At 43.9% G+C, this 23,656-nt stretch overlaps 1 protein-coding gene across 5 annotated transcripts in view; it reads right to left on the bottom strand.

Annotated features, from left to right (window-relative positions):
* Nucleotides 1–14,639: 14,639 nt before the first annotated feature.
* The window catches only part of ZNF438 (zinc finger protein 438), a 174,087-nt gene continuing 165,070 nt past the window's right edge, over nucleotides 14,640–23,656 (bottom strand). For all 5 annotated transcript variants that reach the window (XM_043563841.1, XM_043563843.1, XM_043563840.1 and 2 more), the window contains 2 exons: nucleotides 17,571–19,389; nucleotides 14,640–15,942 (listed from right to left, as the gene is read on the bottom strand). In XM_043563841.1, the coding sequence (XP_043419776.1) occupies nucleotides 15,321–15,942; nucleotides 17,571–19,389 (2,441 nt within the window). In that variant the 3' untranslated portion in view covers nucleotides 14,640–15,320. The remainder of the gene's footprint in view (nucleotides 15,943–17,570; nucleotides 19,390–23,656) is intronic.

A 23,656-nucleotide genomic window follows, 5' to 3' on the forward strand; every position in this document is an offset into this window, starting at 1 on the left:
GACCCACCCAGGTGCCCTGCTTATGTCACATTTTTTAAAAACCCACCACGTTTTGCTGAACTTTGGGGAAATGTCTAGAAGAAGCCCATGTTAAAGATTTATGAATTCACGGACATATGTGAGGAGCAAAAGGCGAAAAGAGAGGAGCAGACTGAGCAGAGCGGATATTGGTAAGGAACCTCCAAGCAGGCCCAGAGTCCGGGATGTCGGGAAACTGGTGAGGGGCTGGTGGGCTCCTTCAGACTTCATCACAGTGGCTTTGCCCTTTGTGATATCTCTGATGCTGTAAAGCTGATGTCTGACTACTTTGTAAATTAATTGTGATAAAAGAGGTTGGCCTCTACCTCACATGTCAAAGCCCTGTTCTTTAGGTCCCAGAGGAAGATGCAAGAAACAAGCTCCTTTGTAAAACAAACATTCTGTGTAGCAAATCTGGGGCTTGCATTTATTGCTTCGTGGGGCAGAGCTGTTTCAATCCTCCAAAGCAAACAGACTGGCAACAATCCTCCTGGGAAGAGAAGGCAGTTTTCTTCTGACAACTCATTTGCTCCACCTTAATTATCCTGGAGGTTTTGGTTGTTGTTGTTTGTTTATTTAATACCAAAGTCAGGGGGAAAGTCAGATGGAGTAAAATTACACAACGATCTACTCTCTAGAGGAGAAACTCAGGACATTAAAGCCGTTTCTATAAACTGTCTGGGGAATCATTAAAACTAACTTTAAAACTAAGGAGACTTGATCAATGGCCCCTGTTTGCCAATTTCTGATCTGACAGCTTATCTAAGGATTGGCTCCTGCATTCAATCAGCCCAAACCCAGTTCTGAGGGAAGCCTTTCTCCCCCTTCTGACGTTTAAAACTGAGGTTTCATTTTCTGCTCCACCACGTCTTAGCTCCCCACCCCCTTGTGAACATCAAAGTGTCAAACTGGCTTCCTTACCAGGCCTGGGCCGCCCCGGTGCTGGGGAAGCATGCACAACTGGCCCCATGGCCCCTGCCTTTGTGGATTTGATCATTTTTCTTCCCTGTTTTGCAACTGTTCCTGGGGAATGCTTTTTCACAGCTGGCAAAAGGCACTGAGCCCCGGAGAGCTGACATGCCTGCTTGAGCCATGCCTGAAAAATGTGGCTCATCTTACGGCTACAGTGGGAAAAATGCAAGAGTTTAATTGGTTCTGACTTCAGAATGCAGATCATAGTTTCCCCTGGAGGTGTGCGTTGCAAGAAACAATATTACCAGAGCCAGGTTCTTTCTACAAGGCTGAAGTTGATCAAGTTCCAGGATCGTTGGTAATGGGAGAAATGAAAGAGAGCATTCGAACATTTAATTACAATATTTTGTCACTGTTATATGACCAGCAACGTTACAAAATGCTCTTGGTGGCCAGATGCAGGATGTCTTTCTGTGTGGGAAAGCAGAAATGCTCAGCAAAAATGAAGTAATTGTAGGCACCTTTTCTTGTCTTTAATCTTTCCCAAAAGGGACCCATTCAAATAGATAATTTGACTTGATTGTTTTTAATTACATTGTAAACATTTCAAAAAAAAATCTAGGATAAAGGTGAACACAAGTCAGTTGGTAATAAAATTCAGGCTCCAATTCTTCTTGGATGACAGATGAAATGAGTTTAATATATTCTTGCTCTGTGGAAAACACGGAGCATTTAAAACTGCAAACAACTGAATTCAATTAGCAGACCTTGTTCAAAATGGCCTGGAGAACTGGAGGGCAAGGAACTCCAATTATCCACCCATTGTAGAACTGGGAAAGCCTCACAGTTCACGGCTGATATGAATCGGTGAAGAAACAATGTAAAATTGGTCCCTGTGTTTTTCCATCCAGCCATATCTGGCAAGCCGAGCCACTAAGAGATTCAGCTGTTAATGTTTTCAAGCCCTCACCTTACATAAGCCCTTAATTCATCAGAAAGATAGAAAAGCGGAGAAAATACATTCAGTGTTGAAAGATGAACTACTAACTGCAATGCTTTCAAATGCAAGCGAATCCCAACGGTAAAGTTCAATTCCAAATTTCCCTCCACTAATAAATCAAATCAGCCATTGTTGGTGGGCCTGTGCCCCGCTCACCACCTTGGAAGCGTTTGTTAGTGGCTGGGAGAAACACATCCTGGGCTGACTTTGTGAATTGGTGCTGGTTTCTACTTTGGAGAAGGGAACATCTGTTTATTTTCTAGAAGCCTTCACCTCAGTGTTCGAGGGATGCGTTTTTAGTTGCTTAGTGGGGTCAGTACTTCCATTGCCCTGGAAATGCATACCTTTCATTGCTTCAGCTGGTCAGGAGCGGGAGCCCTGGCGGTCTACCGCCTACCGGTCCTTCCTCTGTTGAACTAGTTGCTAATCAAGCTCTGGAAGAAACCGCACAGGGCCCTGGAGATTGAGGAGCACAACTTAATTAGGAAACCAAGATCCTTAGCGCGTTTTCTTAACTTTCATAGCGGGATGATTTGGATAAAGCGTCTAGAGGTTTGTGAGAACTGACCTGTGCTCTGAGAGTGAGAGGGGCTGGGCAACCGGGTGAGAGGGAGAGCCCAGAGCTCCAGGCACAAGGCACTGAGCGGCCCACAGAGCCTCCCTGGCCACCTCCAACCTGGCCTGCTCAAGGGTGAGCAGAAACAGAGGGTAAGCAAGGGATCAAAGGTCATTGCAAGAAATTGAGGCCTCCCTCCCACTTTGGGGCCTGATAAAACACTGTGTCGCTGTCGGAGGAGGAGGGCACAGCCTTCCTTGTGGGTGGAGTGGAAGCACAGCAGGGGCCTCCGACGAAATGGCTCCCTCGTTAGTGACCACGTGCGAGGGGTCAAGTGCACAGGTGGGCAGACCGAGGGCGAGCCCGGCGGAGCAGAGCAGGGCCCCGCCACCAGAGCAGAAGGCAGGCAGGGAGGGCTGCTAGGGGGGAAGCAGGTCAGGTCCGGGGGCATCTCAGAGCCAGAGATGAGCTAGTTGCATCCATATTCCCTGGACAGCAGGTACGTGTCCAGGCCTGTAAAACCACGGTTACACCGTCAATATTGGCCTGAAAGGGGAGAAATACGGCAGCCCATGCAGTGTGGGGAGGGGTGAAGCTTCTTCATGCTACAGAGCCAACAGACTTTTTAGTGTTTGTTGATCTTTTCTGTCTTATTTTAATGGTCTTCTGAAAGAATTGTCCACTTAAGACGTTTTCTCAAAGATGTCGGCGATGAATCTGACAGAAAATACCAGGACGACTTAAGGGCTCGCGGCTGGCTGTACTGGCACCAGCGTCTGATCGCACCTAGTGGGAAATTGGCAGGTGTTAGCTAACAGTTGGGTGCCATTCCGATCAGTGCAAAAGGCTTAACTCCGACCTCACAACTACTCATGTCACCTGACTCATGGGGTCCCTGCAAATAGCACCTCCCAGCCACAACGCCTCAAAAGACAGCAGTTAGCCTGTTTTTCTGCAACATGGTCACATATGGTCACTTCAGGAGAATTAGCTCTTTCATCTACCCCCTCGATCTGCTCTGCCAGCAACTGAAATTCAGTGGCTTCTTCCCTGAAAGACTATTAATGCTGGCCTGTGCTGGGCATCTTACTGAACCTATTTTAAGTTCCTTGCTGTACTAGAAAGCCTTTTGCTGTTTCTGAATGGATTGCCAGTGACCCTGCAGACCCAAACACTTCCTTTCCACAGAAAGCAAACTGTGGGTCAAAACAGCATGATTTCCTTTCTACCTACAGTCTCAACTTTCTAGCGCGTTGCTCAGTATTGGGGTCCAGAGCTTTGTCTTCTGGGACTGGCCACAACGAGGCCAATTAGTGTCCATTATGGCAATGGATTTTGTGATGTGGAAATTTTCCCAATTGTACCTGGACTGAAATCCCCAATTAATCCCGCAGGACCCAGAAGAGCATGAGGCTTTTGTGAAACTGGTATAAGAATCCCCTCTTCAACAATAAGGCCCTTGGAGTTAACAACAGTTCTTGCTGTAATTGTTATTTTCCATGTTAGATGGAGCACATGCTTGAAGTAGTATTTCAGTGCACTGATGAGAACCAAAGCCAAATGAAAACATCCAATCAGTGGCTAATACCGGCCAATTTTCTTCTCTCCTACGGCCTTTTTATTATCAATGAGAGAGCCGAACTCTCTTCTGTCCATGTGCATATGGAAAAGTACAGTGTAGCTGCAGCACCTCCTAGGTAAACCCATCTGACTGTGCAGGCCAGTGACCCCCAGAGAGGGCATGCTGGGTGTGTGTTTCTTCATGTGAGCCTGCGCACTCAGGAGCTGTGTGTTGATTTGGAATATCCCCAGAGGACCTGTGAGTAGTTCCATAAACACTTTTTTGGCAACCTGGGACCCATTTAAGCTGCTATAAAAAGGGGAACCAGACCTATTTTCTTCAAGCCAACACAGAAACTGAAAAAGAGGGACCTCTGAGGAATACACATGGGGGGATGAATTAACTAGGTGTTACCTCTGAATGGTTTGGACCAAGTGACAGCCAAGCGAAAAGCAGAATTTTCCTCATCACAGTGGCTTTGCATGTCTGACACGGGGTGGGGGCCACTAGCGTTTGTTTGCATCAGTTAGAGCCTCGGCCTAATGTCAGAACATCTCCTTGAAGAGACGATGGAAGGATAAAGATCACTTTGAACCCCAAGAGGCCCTTTCTTTGGCCATGTTCTACCACTGTGACTCAGTTATACTGCAGGCCTAGCAGACGGCAGAAGGTTCTCTAGGAAGTGAGTCTGGGAGGAGGAGAGGGAGTAGTCATGTTTATATCTTCAGAAAACTAGTGAGTGTGGGGTTCTTAGCCTAGGACAGGAAAGGGGGAGCAGGCGGAGCATGGAGGAAGGCTGTTGGTTCGAAAGCTATCAGACTTTGTATCTTCTTCAGTGGACTAGATTTCTGCCACATCGCTTTATGTGACTGAGGGTAAGAAATGAGAGACAGTTGCAAAACCAACCCAAACCCTGAGTCAGCAGCTCTAGTCAAGTGAAGCTTTATAAACGGGTTGCAACCCCAGTGCCTTTCTGGGGTGAATCCCAGCTAGGCAACAATGTCTCTTCATTCCTAAATGATGTCCTTGTCCATTTCCAAAGGGGTATTCAAGAGTCACCAGGGCATTGCTGGAGAGGCACCAAAGGCCTTTGTATTTGCCACAGGGTGTCCGAAATCCCTAGTTAGTCATCCATTTAGCTTGAGGTCACCCTTCAAAGGCCTATCAGATGCATATTCGTGAAGAGAGACGAGAGTCACCCATCACGCCTCTGGCAGCACGGACCTGAGCAACTGGGTGACAGCCCAGAAAGGCCAAGATGGCATAGAGGTGGGGACAGAAAATCTGAGGTCTACAGCAGTATATTGCAGATTGTATTTTCTCTTTAGTGGGTCATGAAATCAACTTAGTGTGAAGCAATTTATTTATTTATTTATTTATTTATTTATTTATTTATTTATTCGTTCATTCATTCACTTATTCATTTATTTCTGGTTGAGTGTAAATTTTCTTTTATTCATTTATTGTTTAATAATTTATTGTCAAGTTAGCTAACATACAGTGTAGTCTTGGCTTCAGTAGACTCCCGTGATTCATCACTTACATACAACACTCAGTGCTCATCTCAACAAGTGCCCTCCTTAATGCCCATCACCCATTTTCCCCACCCCCATCAACTCTCAGTTTGTTCTCTGCATGTGAGAGTCTCTTATGGTTTGTGTCCCTCTCTGTAACTTATTTTTCCTTCCTTTTCCCTATGGTCTTCTGTTAGGTTTCTCAAATTCCACATATGAGTGAAAATATACGATAACTGTCTTCCTCTGACTGATTTATTTCATTTAGCATAATACCCTCCAGTTCCATCCATGTTGTTGCAAATGGCAAGATTTCATTCTTTTTTATTGCCAAGTTATGTTCCATAGTAGATATGCCACATCTTCTTTAACCATTTGTCCATTGATGGACATTTGGGCTCTTTACATAATTTAGCCATTGTTGATAGTGCTGTGATAAACATTGGGGTACATGTTCTCCTACAAATCAGCACTCCTGTATCTTTTGGATAAATGCTTAGTAGTGCTATTGCTGGGTCAATGGGTAATTCTGTTTTTAATTTTTTGAGGAACCTCCAGACTATTTTCCAGAGTGGCTACATCAGTTTGCATTCCCACCAACAGTGCAAGAGGGTTCCCGTTTCTCCACATCCTTGCCAACATCCGTTGTTTCCTGAGTTGTTAATTTTAGCCACTCTGACCAGTGTGAGGTGGTATCTCATTGTGGTTTTGATTTGTATTTCCCCAATGATGAGTGATATTGAGCATTTTTTCGTGTATCTGCTTGCCATCTGGATGTCCTCTTTGGAAAAGTATCTATTCATGTCTTCTGCCCATTTCTCCACTGGATTATTTGCCTTTCGGGTGTTGATTTTGGTAAATTATTTATAGATATTTGATACTAACCCTTTATATGATATGTCATTTGCAAATATCTTCTCCCATTCTGTCAGTTGCCTTTTAGTTTTGCTGATTGTTTCCTTTGCTGTGCAGAAACTTTTTATATTGATGAGGTCCCAATAGTTCATTTTTGCTTTTATTTCCCTTGCCTTCAGAGAACTGGAAAGGCAGCAGCAACAAAGCCCAAGACTAGCAGAAGAAGAGAAATAATAAAGATTAGAGCAGAAATAAACAAAATAGAATCCATTTTTTGGGATTTGGTAGAACAGATCAATGAATCTGGTTTTTTGAAAGAACCAACAAAATTGATAACCCCCTAGCCAGACTTCTCAAAAAGAAAAGAGAGAGGACCCAAATAAAGAAAAGCATGAATGAAAGAGGAAAGATCACAACCAACACCACAGAAATACAAACAATTATTACAGAATACTATGAAAAATTATATGCCAACAAACTGGACAATCTGGAAGAAGTGGACAAATTCCTAAACACCCACGCACTACCAAAGCTCAAAATAGAAGTAGAAAATTTAAACAGACCCATAACCAGTGAAAAATTGAATCGGTTATCAAAAATCTCCCAACAAATAAGAGTCCTGGGCCAGATGGCTTCCCAGGATAATTCTACCAGACATTTAAAGCAGAGTTAATACCTATTCTTCTCAAGCTGTTCCAAAAAATAGAAATGAAAGGAAAGCTTCCAGACTCAGTCTATGAAGCGAGCATTACCTTGATTCCCAAACCAAAGACCCCACTAAAAAGGAGAATTACAGACCAATATCCCTGATGAACATGGATGCAAAAATTCTCAATAAGATATTAGCAAATCGAATTCAATAGTATATTAGAAGAATTATTTGCCATGATCAAATGGTATTCATTCCTGGGCTGCAGGGCTGGTTCAGTATTTGCAAATCAATCAACGTGATACATCACATTAATAGAAGAAATGATAAGAACCATATGATCCTGTCAACAGATGCAGAAAAAGCATTTGACAAAATATAGTATTCTCTGTTAATAAAAACCCTCAAGAAAGTCGGGGTAGAAGGAACATACCTTAACATCATAAAAGCCACATATGAAAGGCCCACAGCTAATATCATCCTCGGGAAAAATTGAGAGCCTTCCCCCTGAGATTAGGAACACGAAGGGGATGTCCACTCTGACTACCTTTGTTTAACACAGTGTTGTAAGTCCTAGCCTCAGCAATCAGACAACAAAATGAAATAAAATGCATTCAAATTGGCAAATAAGAAGTCAAACTTTCACTTTTTGCAGATGACATGATACTCTACATGGAGAACCTGAAAGACTCCACCAAAAAACTGCTAGAACTGATACATGAATTCAGCAAAGTTGCAGGATATAAAATCAATGTATACAGAAATCGGTTGCATTCTATATACCAATAATGAAGCAACAGAAAGAGATATCAAGGAATTGGCCCCATTTACAATTATACCACGCACCATAAAATATCCAGGAATAAATCTAACTAAAGAGTAAAAGATCTATACTCTGAAATCTATAGAAAACTTATGAAATAAATTGAAGAAGACACAAAGACATGGAAAAACATTCCATGCTCATGGACTGGAAGAACAAATATTGTTGAAATGTCGATACTACCCAAAGCAATGTACACATTCAATGCAATCCCAATCAAAATAGCATCAGCATTCTTCTCAGAGCTAGAACAAATAATCCTAAAATTTGTATGGAACCACAAAAGACGCCGAATAGCCAAAGTAATGTTGAAAAAGAAAATCAAAGCTGGAAGCATCACAATCCCAGACTTTAGCCTCTACTACAATACAAAGCAGTAGTCATCAAGACAGTATGGTATTGGCACAAAAACAGACACATAGACCAATGGAATAGAATAGAGACCCCAAAATTGGACCCACAAATGTGTGACCAACTACTCTTTGACAAAGCAGGGAAAAGTATCCAACGAAAAAAAGACAGTCTCTTTAGCAAATGGTGCTGGGAGAACTGGACAGCAACATGCAGAAAAACGAAACTGGACCACTTCCTTACACCACACACAAAAATAAATTCAAGATGGATGAAAACCTAAATGTGAGACAGTAAGCCATCAAAATCCTGCAGGAGAAAACAGGCAACAACCTCTTTGATCTCAGCTGCTGCAACTTCTTTACATGACCTGTCTCTGAAGGCAAGGGAAATCAAAGCAAAACTGAACGATTGGAACCTCATCAAGTAGCCAGCCTTTAAACAATGTTAGAACATATTGAAATGCAATGTGATTACGTACACTGTATTTTTATGAAGTCAAATTTTCATCTGGATTATAGGTATCTGCATCTGTATGTGGATCCACATACACACTAAGTTAAAAAGCTGTCTTTCTCACCGTGGATCACTATCTGTTGGTAGTTAGGCAGCAGGGCAAAGTTGAGGACATCTGTGTGGGCCCCAAAGCTGAGGGGTAAGACAAACTTTTCTTCCTTCATAGTTTGGCTGAGGCATTCCGGAAAGAGAAGAGGAGAGCTACAGCTTAATCTGGTAAAGCCATTTTTTTCAATTGGAAAAAATAAAATGTAGCAAAATATTTCAGTAATGCAAAAGTGTGTCCCTCTTTCCCATCTCTTGGTACCCCTTTCCTGACATGACCTTCCAGAAATTCTCTATGCACACACAAGCATCTATAATAATACATCTATCTCGTCTCTTTCTTCCTCCATTTATTTATTTATTTATTTATTTATTTATTTATTTAAAAAAAAACCCTTTTTAAAGTTTATTTATTTTGAGAAATAGAGCGAGCAGGGGAGGGGCAGAGAGAGGGAGGGAGAGAGAGAATCCCAAGCAGGCTCCATGCTGTCAGCACAGAGCCCGACGCAGGGCTCGAACCCACAAACTGCAAGATCATGACCTGAGCCAAAATCAAGAGTCAGATGCTTAACTGATGGAGCCACCCCGGTGCCCCACTTCCTCCTTTAAAAAATAAAATAAAAATAAATAAATAAATAAATAAATAGCAAACAAGAGTGTGCTGTACACTGTTCCATACCTTGCTTCCTTCACACGTTACATAGTTGAGCTCATAAAGTGCTACATCAATCTTTTACTCTAGATGGTATTCCATCATATGGTGCGCTGCAGTTTTGCTAAACCAGATCTGTGGACAGTTGTGTACGTTTTCTACTGATTATCAACAGTGCTGCAGTGAACATCCTCATCCACCCGTCTGTGCACTTGTGCGTTGATATCTATAGGACACATTCCCAGAAGCAGAGTATCTGGATCAAGAGGTCTGTGCATTTTAGATTTTGATATGTCAGATTTCATTTGCTCCACTGTGATTGTACCAAAATATTACTGTCATTTTGCTCTGTGGGCACTGGATCCAGGAGGCGTGCTACCCTCATAGTGCCCCGTGGGGGCTTTTCATCATCAAAAACCTCCTCGTGCCACATCCTGACACAACAGAACTGCCCTCTTGCTTCCCCCATCCCCACCCTTTACTTCAAGAAAGAATAAACCTCATTCAAAAGACTTCATCTTCTTGGATATTTTAGCTTTCCTTGGGTGTAACCATTGTCCAAAAGGCTTGGCTCCATGAATATCTTATGAAAAACTGAACTGTGCTTTAATTTGGATTACACTAGGAAAAGGCAGTGTTTTAGTTTCCTACGAACATATTCCTAAAGATTACTTCCAGATACAGACACAGCTTTGGGATAGTTATGAAGGTCCTATGTTTGAGCTACCTGGGCCTCTTCCATGGCCAAATTCTTGTGCTAAGATCTGCGTTGCAACTCAGGAAGTAGTCAGATCCCGCTCACTGCTGTTTCTGCAAAAGCCTATAGAAGATCTGGTGGTCTCTACCTGAGACTCCTAGTTGGAGATTAAAATCATATTTAATAATACAAGGTGAAATCTGTTACTTGAGTAGTGCTTAGTGGCTGTTTGACTTGTCAGAAATGATCTATCATGTTAACTGCTTGCGACTTTCTTTTTAGAACATACCTAAAGAGGTAATATAGCTGTCCTATTATAGGCGAATTCTTTGCTGCTAAGGTAACAAAGCAGGAGGAGCAGGAGAGCAATTCTGAAGGTGGGGGCAAGTTTCACACAAACAAATAAAATCCTGATTAGCTTCATATCAAAATTAGAACAAATAATCTTTGTTTCTCTTGAGTTGTCACATTTGGTTTCCTTCGATAGATAGCGAGTTTTCCTAGGGTTAGGCAACACATTGAAACATTTTCACACTTCAGAGTATGGAAAATGTGATGTACCACTAAGCTAACGTCTGCACGCTGAACACAACTTTAAAATATGCTTGCAAAACTGTGGCTATAGTTTTATTATGGTGATAACCATGACCATGACCAAACAGGAGATACAATAAACATTTCACCTCAAAAGGAACATTCTCGAAGAGATGGATATAGTTAAAATATATATTGGATTGCACCACAAGCCTAGATAAGCTGCTGATTGTCTAATGTCGGGGAAGTCTGTATAAAGCTGAAGCTAAAAGCCTGTTCTGTTAAATCCCAGTTCATCTCTACCGGGGCATTGTTTCTCAGGAGCTCAGTGAAAGGAGGAGACTCCATAAAATATGTATCTAACAAAGCATGTCAGCAGCTTGAATGGAGCAAACTAGTCCAGATCCGAGAATTCTAATAAATAAATGAAGTTGAGCATTTATTGCCAACAATCATGTCACTGGGGCCACAGAAAACTGGAGCCGTGCAGCTGGGAGGCAGGAATGTGGAGCCAGAGAAGGTAATGGAACGCGCCCAGGTTTGATTATTTATGGCGTGCTGATGAAGAGACAACTTTCCATATGAGGAACAGCTTAACGGAGGAATAGTCGAGCTAAACCAGGAAGAGGTCCAGAGAAAGAGAGAGTAACAAAAGGGGACATGAATAAAAATGACAGCTAATAAAACAATACAAATCTAAAATGCTGTAACTTTCAGAAATAATTTAGGGCCAAGAGAAAAGAAAAAAGTCCCGTTTTGCTGGCTTTGGGACAATTTTCCAAGAAGCAAAAGACATTAAGCAAAATGAGTGTGCTGAATTTAAGACCAAATTTGCCTCTATGCCTTCCTAGCTGTAAGTTTGGTTACTCCTGAAGCTGGCTTTATTCGTAAAAAGGGAAGTGCCAATTCCATTTGTATTTAGCTAACATATCCATTTTTTCAACAAATGTTTATTGTACATTATTCCATATCAGGTACTGGACCCTCTGGGGCTGCGTGCTGAACAAAGACACAATCCCTGCCCTCCAGACGCTTATGGTCTAGTGTGGGAAGTGGACAAGTCCACTGTCAAGTTCAAGACCCAGGGGTGAGCACTGCGGTGCCGCCAGATCCAGGCCAGGAAGGGGCAGCCTCAGGGAGGAACATGAGGGCCAAAGTAGAGCCCAGAATGGAAATAACTGAATGCCACTTTCTGTATAAAGAAACACTTGGCAGCCTCCATGTACTCCAGATCCTACTTTGATAACTGAAAAATTAAAATACACTTTTTATGCAAAGATGAAAATTTCTATGGTTCTCAGTAGAGTTTTCATTTTTGAATTCTGGACTTGAGACCTACGTGAGCTGCTTTATTTTTAAAACTGTATTATTTTTTTTTTACTTTTATTTGCATTTATTTTATGCAGAATTTACTCCCAGGCCATAGGTTTTTGTTTCTTCAGTTTCTTCCAGGAAGTCTTTTTCTTCTGAGCAAAACCTTTTTTTTTTTTTTTTTTTTTTTTTTGCAACCTCCTCTTCTGGTTTAGGAATACTCTGTTCTTTTTCAGTAAGGATCACTTTTATTTGCATTTATTTTATGCAGAATTTACTCCCAGGCCATAGGTTTTTGTTTCTTCAGTTTCTTCCAGGAAGTCTTTTTCTTCTGAGCAAAACCTTTTTTTTTTTTTTTTTTTTTTTTTGCAACCTCCTCTTCTGGTTTAGGAATACTCTGTTCTTTTTCAGTAAGGATCGTCTCAGCGTGGCAGGGAGAGCTCACGTATCGGTTAATCCCACCATGAACCCTGTAAATTCTTCACTACATCTTGGGGGGACTTTGTTCACCTGGATGAGCTCAATGACCAGAGACTCTACATCTAAACCCTTAAGTTCAGCATTACTCTGCGGTTTTAAAGCATCTGCAGTAAAAACTCAGCACGTTTTGGGCCACTGACCCTGTGTCCAGCCCCACTGTTTGGCCTGGGCACAACTACCAAATCCACCATTGTAGCGACGGAATGGCACACATTGCTTCTGCAAAGTGACATCTTTCGCAGGTACTTTCAGGTACTGTCATGTGACCTTGGATATATGCGTATAAAGTGAACATGAAGATTTGAATCTCTTCATTTGCATGATTTTGTAGGGTTTTCTGGGTCCAGTGAATGGCGGACCATTTTCAGAGATCACCTCAGGCCGCTTACAGGAAGAGCCTACCTGAGCCGTTTTAAATGGTCTTTCTATGGTGTAATACACCTCTTCTCCAAGGCTGGCCAGAAACATAATAAATATCAGCCCCCGGTTACTGCGAGGCCCAAGGCAGGAGCATCACTCACTGTGCACACACGAGGGAATGGAGTCCTGGACAGGTAATGCTCTGAGGGTCACACGGAGCAGCACGTTTCTACACCTCACTGCCTGTGGGTCAAGGATGTAGGTTGGGACCATACCAACAACATGTCTGTGTCCAAGGAAGGCTCATCAATGAAGACCCACTGGCTTATCAATCTGAGCTGTTCCCAGAGCCTCTTTAGCTGAATGACCCTCTCTTTCGTTCCTGCTCCCCAGTAGGAGCCCCTCTCCGTGCCACTCCAGCTGAAGAAGCGCTCTTAAGGGCCAGAAGCCCCTTATCTTGGGTGGCAGCAGGACCCTTCCCACTGTAATGCAGGGGAGTGCTTCTAGAAGCTGAGAACTAGAACATTCTATTCCGAATGAACCCACACACATAGGCATCCAGTGAGGCCCTCTGCACTGCACATCTCCTTTTTTAAAGATGAGTGCTGACCCCCCTGCCCCCCGCCCCAAACCTATGGTATAGGGCCCTGATGAGAAGGGGATCCAGTCAGGGCACCTAATCATGAGCCAGTCACACCCTCCTACCTGGACCCGTGCCCCATTCATAAGTCTCTACTTTTTACAGGCTGTCTTTACCCTCGGTGTTTTGCTGTAGGCAAAATACTGGCTGTAGGCAGGTGTCTCCACAACCTGGTGGACTTCAGAGTTTCCTTTACTTGCTGTGTGGGGGCACTCTCCCCCACAACTCTGCCTCTGTACGTACTCCAGACCCCCTCCTCTGCCTTGGCCGACTGGCTAGTATTTCAGAAATACTGCTTAGTATCTGAGGACTGAGTAGTCTACAAATTATTTTATAGTTTGAATTCAAGTTTCATGGTTTGAATTCAAGTAGTATTCTTGGTTGATCTCACTTTTAGTGCCTTCAGACCAATCTTCCCAAAAGGTGCTGCACTGAATGGCAAAGTGGTTTCATTACTAACCTGGTTCTAAAAATATCAAACAGTGAAGGTCTGATATGATCTCTTTCAAACTGGGTAAAGCACGATGATCGACACACCACGGCAGCAAAATCTTTCAGAGATTTCCACGCCTACCCTCATAGTCTCAAATTTATAAAACTATTTGCAAAAAGTCAAGAATTGACTTTCTGGAAAATTTGAGCCAAATCGTGCTAATAAACACTTTCTTTTAAAATAAGACATTAAAAAAAAAAAAAAAGATGACTTAAAACCCACTAGCTTATCAATTCGAATTCAGTTCTTCCTGGTTCGACAACTTCCTGTAGCACAGAAACATGTTGTGACGACGCCTGGGCCGTGCTTCAGGCAGACAGGGCTGGCCACATGCACAGTACTTTCACCCAGAGGCTGGAACCTCAGCTGGACGACTGCTTAAACTCCCCCATTCTAAGAAAATGATTTTGCAGCCAGGATGTCCAGGAGCTCCAAGTGGCAACTTTTCTGGTTCCCAGGAATTTAAGAGGCAATCATTTACTCTTGGCTTTCAAAGAGAACCCTGGGCTTGAAAGGCACAGTTGCATCGAAAATTGATCAGCTAGCGATGACCCTGTGAAGCTCCTTGGGAGGGAGGGCGAGCGGTTCAGACACCTAGCCATCTGGGCTGAACTGTCTAGCACACTTTCCAGGTTGTAAATTTCCTGGCCCGAAAGACTATTTGAGAAGAACTTTTAACCAAAAAGTGGTTTTTTATTAGCTGAAGTACTAAAAAATGCTTGATTACTTTGATATGGAACACTACAGCTGTAAGACTTACCAACATCTAATCTTCAAGGCAACGTACATTTAAGAAAATAGCAAAAATATTGGAAAAAATCCAGGAAACATGGAATTTTAAATTATGGTAGATGAGAACCTTATTAAATGTACTGCTCTACAGCCTATTCAAATACACCAGAGAATTTGATAAATATCAACACCATACGTGTGGCTGAGACTGGCCTGGCTCACATTTGTCCGTCTACTTAAACAGCAAACAGCTGAACAAAATGATATATGCGCACGCTCAAACACGCTGAACACTGTACTTGAAGAACAGCCTATATAATTTTTTACATTTCAATTGCCAAATTTTGGTCTTTTTCTTTATTCTCAAAGTCTAAGACATTAATGGTTAGTACATAGACTTTTAAAGTAAAACTGCATATGGTTAGAAAAATATACACCAAAGGCATATATATATATATATTTTGTAAGAAAATAAAACTATGTACAAAAATCACTTGTGCTCATTAATGCTGATCCTAATTTGTCTGACTTTTATAATTAAGCACCACCATAAAAATGCAGGGCTTTGAGAGAAAGAGAGAGCAAGCAAGCAGCATTCTCTTTACCCCCACCCCCAAGATTTCATTTCTCAGTCTCCCCGGGAGGTCCGGTCATCCCCTGGCTAGAGAATGCATTTAAAATCGTCCACAGCTTGGGAGGGTCCTCACAGTTGTGCTCTTGTTCCCAGTGCTGGAGGACTTCTTCCTTCCTGGCCAGCGTCTGTGCACAGAGGACACAGTTAAAGCCTGAACGGTCCCCAAAGAGGAGGGTGTGGGGGCTGGGACTCACAGAGCCCCGGGGGACCGCCCCTGGCAGTGGCTCCCTGGGTCCGGCTTGGGCTCCCTCCATTTTCCTGAACCTGTCCACATCAGTGTGATGATGAAGGCACAGCTGCCTTTTCAGCTTAGGAAATGCATTTAAGTCCTCATCAGGGGGAGCACGCTTGAGTAGCCTCCTTCTCTCCGGATGTTGTTTCCTGAAAGGAGCGGTGTGTTTCACCAGTTCTTCCTGAGCTCCTGTGCTTCCCGGTAAGATCTCCTCTTGCAGCCGGCCCTGAATTTCCTCTCCGTGAACGTAAAGTAAATGAAACTTGATTTCAGCAAAAGACTGGGCAGTGATCTGACAACGGCCACATTTGATTTGTAATTTGACTTCGTCCGCCTGGGTTAGGAGGAGGTCTTCTTCTAGGCTTGACTTGTTTTCCCTGAAAAGGGGGAAAACAGTGTGTGTAAGATTTCACGCAAAACATAACTGGAACTTCTTGTTCAGGGATCCAGAACACGCCCAGTGAGGCGAAGGACGGGGAACAGGGGAAACGGCACATGGGAAGCGCAGACCGCGGTGGACACCAACCGTCACTCCCGGTTGGGGTCACACCATTCTCAAGCTACCAGCCTCCAGTGAAAGAGTGTTTCCCTTTCTATCTCTCCCCCAGGGGAGCTAACTATTCTTTGGTTACCAGCTAGGTGTTATCTACTCCAGAGTCAGGTAGTACCAAGTGAGGCACCATAGGGACCCACTTTGTTCAGCCACACCACCCACTCGCTGCTGCCCTTCCTAACCTTGAGCACTGAATGCAGCTTGGACAGTTAACCTAAACATCAAAATGTACTACAGAAAACAATTCAGAAGAGAGGTTTCTTTACGGTGGCTGCTAGATGTGTTAATAAAAGGCATAGACAGGGGCGCCTGGGTGGCTCAGTCGGTTGAGTGTTGACTTCGGCTTAGGTCATGATCTAGCGGTTCACGAGATTGAGCCCCACGTCGGGCCCTGTGCTGACAGCTCAGAGCCTGAAGCCTGCTTTGGATTCTGTGTCTCCCCCTCTCTCTGTCCCTTCCCCGCTCACACTCTGTCTCTCTCTCTCTCTTTCAAAACTAAATAAACATTAAAAATAAAATAGAATAAAATAAAATAAAATAAAATAAAATAAAATAAAATAAAAAGGCACAGACATATCTCAGTGGATAGGAACGTCTGAAGAAAAGCTGAGAAACTCTAGAAAAGCCAGGAAGACAAAAGGCAGGCACCCCTGATTTTAAAATGAAGGTGGGAGCAGAAGCTAAAACTGAATAGAAAGTATTGAGAACAATTAGGACGATTAAGAACGATGAGGGACAGAGAACCTAAACTTAGAATTGTTTAATCTTCATGGTGCTGATGACAGTTCATTTCAGTGACTCTCCCTCCATCATCCAGTGGAAAGCAGATGGACTGCTGGGGTTTCCCTGGCAGACCCATTGCTCTAAGCCCAGCCTGCCAGGCTTTCAAACTACAGGGCCTGCTTGTTCGTAACACCAGAAATCAGTACCCGCACAAGGCAATGATGACATGGGAAATGTTAATCTGGACTGACAGGAAAACTAGTGCAAACGTAGAGGGCTGGGTCTGGGACCTGAAAGTATGGTCAATATGGGGGACGCGGAGTCCCTACCATGGGTCAGACTATATTCTGGGGCAAACAATGACATTTAGATATAAATTCTGTGGCCACAAGTTTGGGAACATTACTTGTAGAGGGTACCAGGAACTATATACAGTGATATTTCCTATTTCAGATGCAAAAATCCTCTCTCACTGTGACCCCAGCATACCGCAAACTGGTGTCTGTGCCCCAGCTAACTGGGATTAGAGGAATTAAAAAATCATCACTGCTCAGAAAGCGACGAGAAATGAGATCACTCTTCACAGACATGGAGGAAGAGGTAACGACCTTCCGGAATGTTGATCTGAGGAATGTTTTTACAGACCCATCTTTCTGAAGAGGAAATACCGCCCTGTTCTCCAAATCCAAGCACCCCTTGCTGCCAGGCCTCCGTCCCCTTAGCACTCACCTCTCCACGGGTCCCTCTGGCCCTCGCGCGGTCAGGCCTCTGTTCTTTGACACGTCCCCTGGCTGCCTTTCGCTGGGGGAAGGCTCCGTGCTGATGACAACCCGGTGCACTTCTTTTAGGTGGCCGAAGTAGACCCTGACGTGGCCAAACACTTTCGCACAAAACTCACAGCACACGAGTTTCTTCAGACGGTTCTCCGCGTGATGGAGTTTCATGTGTGCGCTCAGGCTGCCAGGACGTACATAGGCCTTGCGGCAGACTCGGCAGCTGTAAGGCCGTCTGTTAGTGTGTGTGTTCATGTGGTCACGAAGGTGCTGTTTGAACTGGAAGTGGTGGTTACAGACGTGACACCTGTGCCATGGTTTCTTAATGCCCGAGAGTCCGTTTCTCAGCGCAGAGCCGGGCTTCGGGGAGGTGCCGCTATCCTGCCTACAGCCGGGATACTTAGGGCTGAGGGGACTGTTTAACAACATGTCCTGCCCGAGGCTGCCTGGTGTCTGGGGCTGGAACACGCCTGCAGGAGAAGCCAGGGGAGCCAAAGCAGACACGACAATCACAGGCTTGGGCATAATGCTGCGGTATTTCTTCAGAGACCCTGGTTTTTGGTCACTGGATTCTTGCGGATCGGCTTTTACTCTTTCTTTACTATCTTTACACTTACTAATGACACATTTCCTCCTTTTTCCCTGAAATGCCAAAATTTCATCTGGTACCTTTCGTTTTCTTACTCTTCTCTTTGCTGCCCCACCACTGAGTTTTGCTTTGTGGCTGAGATCTGGTCTGGTGGCCACACAAAAGGTACTTTCACAGGGGCTCTGTGGAGCAGGTGTCTTGCCGAGCATCTTGGTGGCTGCAGTAAAGCCCTCTGGGATGGAGGATGCCTTACCACAGGCTGCCCTGAGCCCGGGCACAGAGCCATCTGTGAGGCTCACGTCTGACTGGCCTCCACACACCTCCGCTGTTCTCCCTCTGGCATAGGGCAGGATGGGCAGTTTACCTCTGGGGACTGGAGAGATCAGCTGAACTGCACTGCTGAAAACAGCTGGTGATAAAATGGTCATGGCTTTTGTAAGATCAGCTTGTTCTCTCCGTTTCCCACCGGCAACGGGAGAAGGTTTACTGCAGGTTTCCTCACTCGCCAAGGTTGCTTTCCCTGGAGTCACTGCGAGGCCCGGCTTGGCTGAGGGCTCTTCTGGTGTGGATACCATCGGGGTGGCAGAAGGGTTCAGATCTCCATGGTCGTTGGTCCCTGGGGGTGGAGAGTCTCCGGGGCCACCACGGTTGGTCAGTGCCGCCATGCTGATGCTGGACGGGCCTGGGTCTAGTGACGGCACTTGCTCTGATTGACCAGGTCTGTGTGGGGGTTTGGGACGGTCAGGTGGGGAGGGGGACGTTTGGGTTTGGGCAGGAGGTATGCCAGCACCACTCTCAGAGGAACTCCGAGTGGGTTTCTTTCTCGATCCTTTGTTATTTCTTGGGGGTTGGTATCGAGGAATAGGCAGCTTCAGATTTTCAGGCAGCGCCAGTCTGGGTTTCTGGATTGGCTGAGCGGAGGCAACATGTGGCAGAGCGACGAGAGAAAACGTCCCCTCCTGTCCAGCAACCTGCATCAGAGCGTAATTTTGGGTGGGCACCCCCAGAGGCTTGGCGTTGATGGAGGGTCCTGGATTCACCTGATCAGAGAGTGATGATGAAGGGCACGGCAGCACTCTGGATGTCAGGACTTTGGGCATGATTTTTGGTGCAATGGTCCTAAACTGACTCTTATTCTGCAAACCTTTCCCACTCTGAATCGTTCCAGAAGAGATGTTGGACTCACCTGCAATGACAATGGCAGTATAAAGTCACTCTGGTGTAACTGTCCTATTGTGGAGAGTGCAAATAAGCATCATTTCCTCTGCCTGTGATGCGTTCCAAGGCTCACCCTTGGCCTTCTGGGCAAATGCCTGTGTTCCTCAACACCCAGCCTTAAAGTCAACTCCCGTTCACCTTCCCAAGGACGGATTATTCTCTGCTATGGTTCCAAAGCCCCCAGGATAACATTTACCACTTTCCACAGTAATTTATCTGTGTGTCTTTCCTACTCAACACAGAGATTCTTGAAAGTTGGACTCTGTCTTTCCCATTCCATATTCCACGTCCATCCTCTCCACGTACCTACTTCCAATTCCTGGTCTCCTTTCCCGCCCTCCCGAGCTGCAGAGACTGTCCTCTGGTATGTTCCGCTGTGTATTTCATTTATTTTATAGACATATCTTGTTTTCCCTATTAAACTTAAGCTTTGTGAGCATAAAGCTTCTATTTAATTCAGATCCATATTTCCCAGTGTATCTTCAGTGGGAAACAAATGTTTCTTGTATCAAGCTCCTTTCTCACTCCCTTTCAGGACGCACCATTTGACCCACTGGCCGGTGCAGTTTGTTTTGCACAGTGGAGGAATTTCCACACTGAATGCTAGCTTTGTTGCTGTTTCCCGTGTGACTTGTGAATTTCTTCTCACACCTTTCAAACTGTTTATGTGTGCTTTTGCAATTAAATCACCAGCATTAAAAAAGCTGATGTGACACCTTAAAAAATGTTGAATAAAAACAAAATGATAGAAAATGATAAGATACAGAGACAACATAAAAAAGGCATGCATCACGTAAAAAGCACCTGCTAGGACACTAATAGGTACAATTTTAACTGATATAATAACACTTCCAATTCCTTATTTACTAGGTTAACTGAAGACCAAGTACAACTATTCTCAGAGAATAATTAAGGCAACATTTCAATGCACTGCTTCTAAGAACTGAATCATCTTTTATTCCCTGAGACCTCAAGGCCCAAGGCCTGGCTGCAGTAAAGTTCCCCTTTTCTAAGTTCCTCATTTCAGCCAAACTTTACTCCCACTCATGCTTGCTAGGTACCTACCTACACTATTCGAGGGATTGGCTATGACAGGCCCACATCCCCTTTCTAAAGCCTTTGGGGGCAGATGTATTTTGCAATTTACACTTTCAAATTTTAGAAAAGTAACGAGATGCATAAGCCAAATGTTAAGTAACACCCAGCAGGGTCTGCAGAGCATCCAATTTAAACCTACCACCACTTCTGTAGTAAAATATAGGAGTATTCGCAAAAAGTGGGACAAACGGAGGGTTTTTAAAATAGTCTTGCTCTGTTCAGGTTTTGCCTCTGAATGAGCTTTGGTTTCCAACTTTTGATCACATTTTCTGTTTTCTGGGCTTTTGAGAGTCTGGAGCTATGGATGAAGGACTGAAGAACTCTTCCAGGGATCCCAACGATACAAAGATGAACAGACACAAGTTCTACCTTAGGAAGCTGGCAATCTACTTCCATCTACTGAAACAAACAAAAATTTTAAATCAGCCTAAATTTTTTTTTTTTATTTTTTTAAAATTTTTTTTTTTTAACGTTTATTTATTTTGGGGACAGAGAGAGACAGAGCATGAACGGGGGAGGGGCAGAGAGAGAGGGAGACAAAGAATCGGAAGCAGGCTCCAGGCTCCGAGCCATCAGCCCAGAGCCCGACGCGGGGCTCGAACTCACGGACCGCGAGATCGTGACCTGAGCTGAAGTCGGACGCTTAACCGACTGAGCCACCCAGGCGCCCCAAATCAGCCTAAATTTTAACGTCTACAGTTACTGAACTAACAATTTTAGCAGAAGGTTGTTTCTTTTGGCAAAAATGACACTCCTCGCATGAGTAAGCAGCGTAGGAATAAGGTTGAAATGTATACCGATCAGCTTGTTCTAGAAAGTAATCCCTCTTCGGTGAAGAAAAAGTATGTTAAAAACATGTTTCACATGGTGGCTTGCATTAGGGTAAGAAGGAAAAAGACTAGCGCTATGGGAAAACTCAGGTCAGGAGAACCGTGGGATCTGTTCTTACCCTCTTTAGCTTTGTTACCCCAAAGCTCATGGGTGAATGAACTGGTCCATCATCTCACAACAGTCTGTTACAGATTGCTTCTTCTTCCCACATACTTTTATTTATCTTTTGGTTCTCTATCTATAGACTTTAAATGTAAATGCCTTCCATTTTTAGCCTTGTCTTCTCATCTTGGCGGAAGAAGTGCTGAAGTCGGTTGTAAATAAATGTTAAATTGGGATTGAGTTTACAGAAAGCTTAACATTATTGATAGCTTTTGGTTGCTTAAAGACAAGGCTTATTAAATAATTACATTAACAATAGTAATGGTCTTGGAATCTACACAACAAATCGAGGCTGAGGAAGGAAGAGAAGAGAAAATGTCTACTGCATCTCCCAGCGGACTGAGTACAAAAGAACAGGAAGAAAAGCTGCTTTGTCCTTAATCAGTTGTAAATCCTCTTGAAATAATATGTGAGAATAATACATCACAGCACAAGACCCATCACCTCACTCATCTGCTCAAAACTGTCCAAGGGCTCTTCATCTCCGAGCCGGAGTCAGAGTCCTTGCAATGGCCTGAAAAGCCTCATGCCCTCCGCTCCTGGGAATCTCTCTGACTGACTTCCTTTGTTAGCTAAGCTATGCTCCAGCCGCAGTGGCTTCTTCACTGTTCCTTCCACGTGCACACACCCGCTTTCTCAGTGTCTGTACTTGCCGTGTTCACTGCCAGGATGAGCTTCCGCCTTCCAGATAAATGCCCAGTACTTGCTGCAGCGTTTCCTTCAAGTTTGGTCAAATGGTTTCTTCCGGGGGAGCTCTTCCCTGACTACCTTAGTTAAAACTACCCCCGTTCTGAACTTCCCTCCTTTCCAGTCATAATTTTCTGTAGCGCATTTACTCCATCTTACAGATTACATCATGGGCCACTGCCTTTCGTCGCTGACGTGGAGGGCAGAGATTTTGTCCATGTCTCCAGGGTCCAGAACAGTGTTAGGCATGTGGCAGAAATGTCACAGTTATCTGTTGAATTTGTAAGTGGTAATTATGTGATTAATGGCTGAAATAAAGAATTCATAGACTGAGCTTAGAAAATCATCTTAAAAAAAAAAGAAGAAGAAGAAAAGAGGGCCACAATTTAAAAGCGACCTTTAACATTTCCAAATTTCTAAAATTAAAAAATAAGAAAATGGGTTAGCACCATAATAAAACCCTTTATTCATTTAAAAAAATTTTTTTAAATGTTTCTTTATTTTTGAGAGAGAGAGAGACAGAGTGCAAGAGGGGAGGGGCAGAGAGAGAGAGAGAGAGAGAGACAGAGAGACAGAGAGACAGAGACAAAGAATCTGAAGCAGGCTCCAGACTTCAAGCTGTCAGCCCAGAGCCTGATGTGGGGCTCAAACTCACAGACGTGAGATCATGACATGAGCTGAAGTTGGATGTCCAGCCAATTGAGCAACCCTGAGTGCCCCTAAAACCCTTTAATATAAACAGAATAGGTGAGGCCCACCGACTGGCCATCTGAGGGAGTAAGGGAATGGTAAATTATGCTGCTTTTCACTTTCTGAAAGCCCACTTGTTAGGAGAGAATTCATGAACAATTAATAGTCATTTGAAGGTAAAAGCAGAATTAAAATAGAGAAACAAGCAAGTTCTGAAAAAGAAACTGCTTTAAAGAAAACAGACATCCATAGAGGGGCACAGCAGGGATTGGAGTGAAGAGAGAAGAGACAACTGGAAATGGAAAAACTGAACCACAGAAGCAGAGGACGGTGATGTCAACATGAAGAAGAGCAGAAATAACAAAGACCAGAAGGTACAGCTGAAGCAACAACCAGTGGTCAAGGTCACTTCGAAGTCTCTGAAGATTTAAGTTGGGAAGGGGCTTCCTATTTTTTATGACCAAATCTAAGAAAGCAACCTTCTGACAGTTAAGGTTTCCAGAAGTGAAACTAGATATATTTTACAGAGCCATCCAAAAGGGAGCGAGCTAATTATGATGCATTTAAAGTTAACGTGCTTTGATCGATCTTCAAAAGTTTCTACGTTACAGTGGAAATAAAATCACACAGGAAGAGCAGTGCCATTCAAAGGAAAAGGAGGCCAACTCCGATGTGGGAGCGAAGGAAACCCCTCAGGGTAACTGGTTGTGCCAGCAAGGGAGAACACTGAGCAGTGAGCAGCCTGGGCGACCGGAAATGAGAGTCAT

This window comes from Prionailurus bengalensis, chromosome B4 (genome assembly GCF_016509475.1).
Source record: "Prionailurus bengalensis isolate Pbe53 chromosome B4, Fcat_Pben_1.1_paternal_pri, whole genome shotgun sequence".
In the NCBI taxonomy this organism is placed as follows: Eukaryota; Metazoa; Chordata; class Mammalia; order Carnivora; family Felidae; genus Prionailurus; species Prionailurus bengalensis.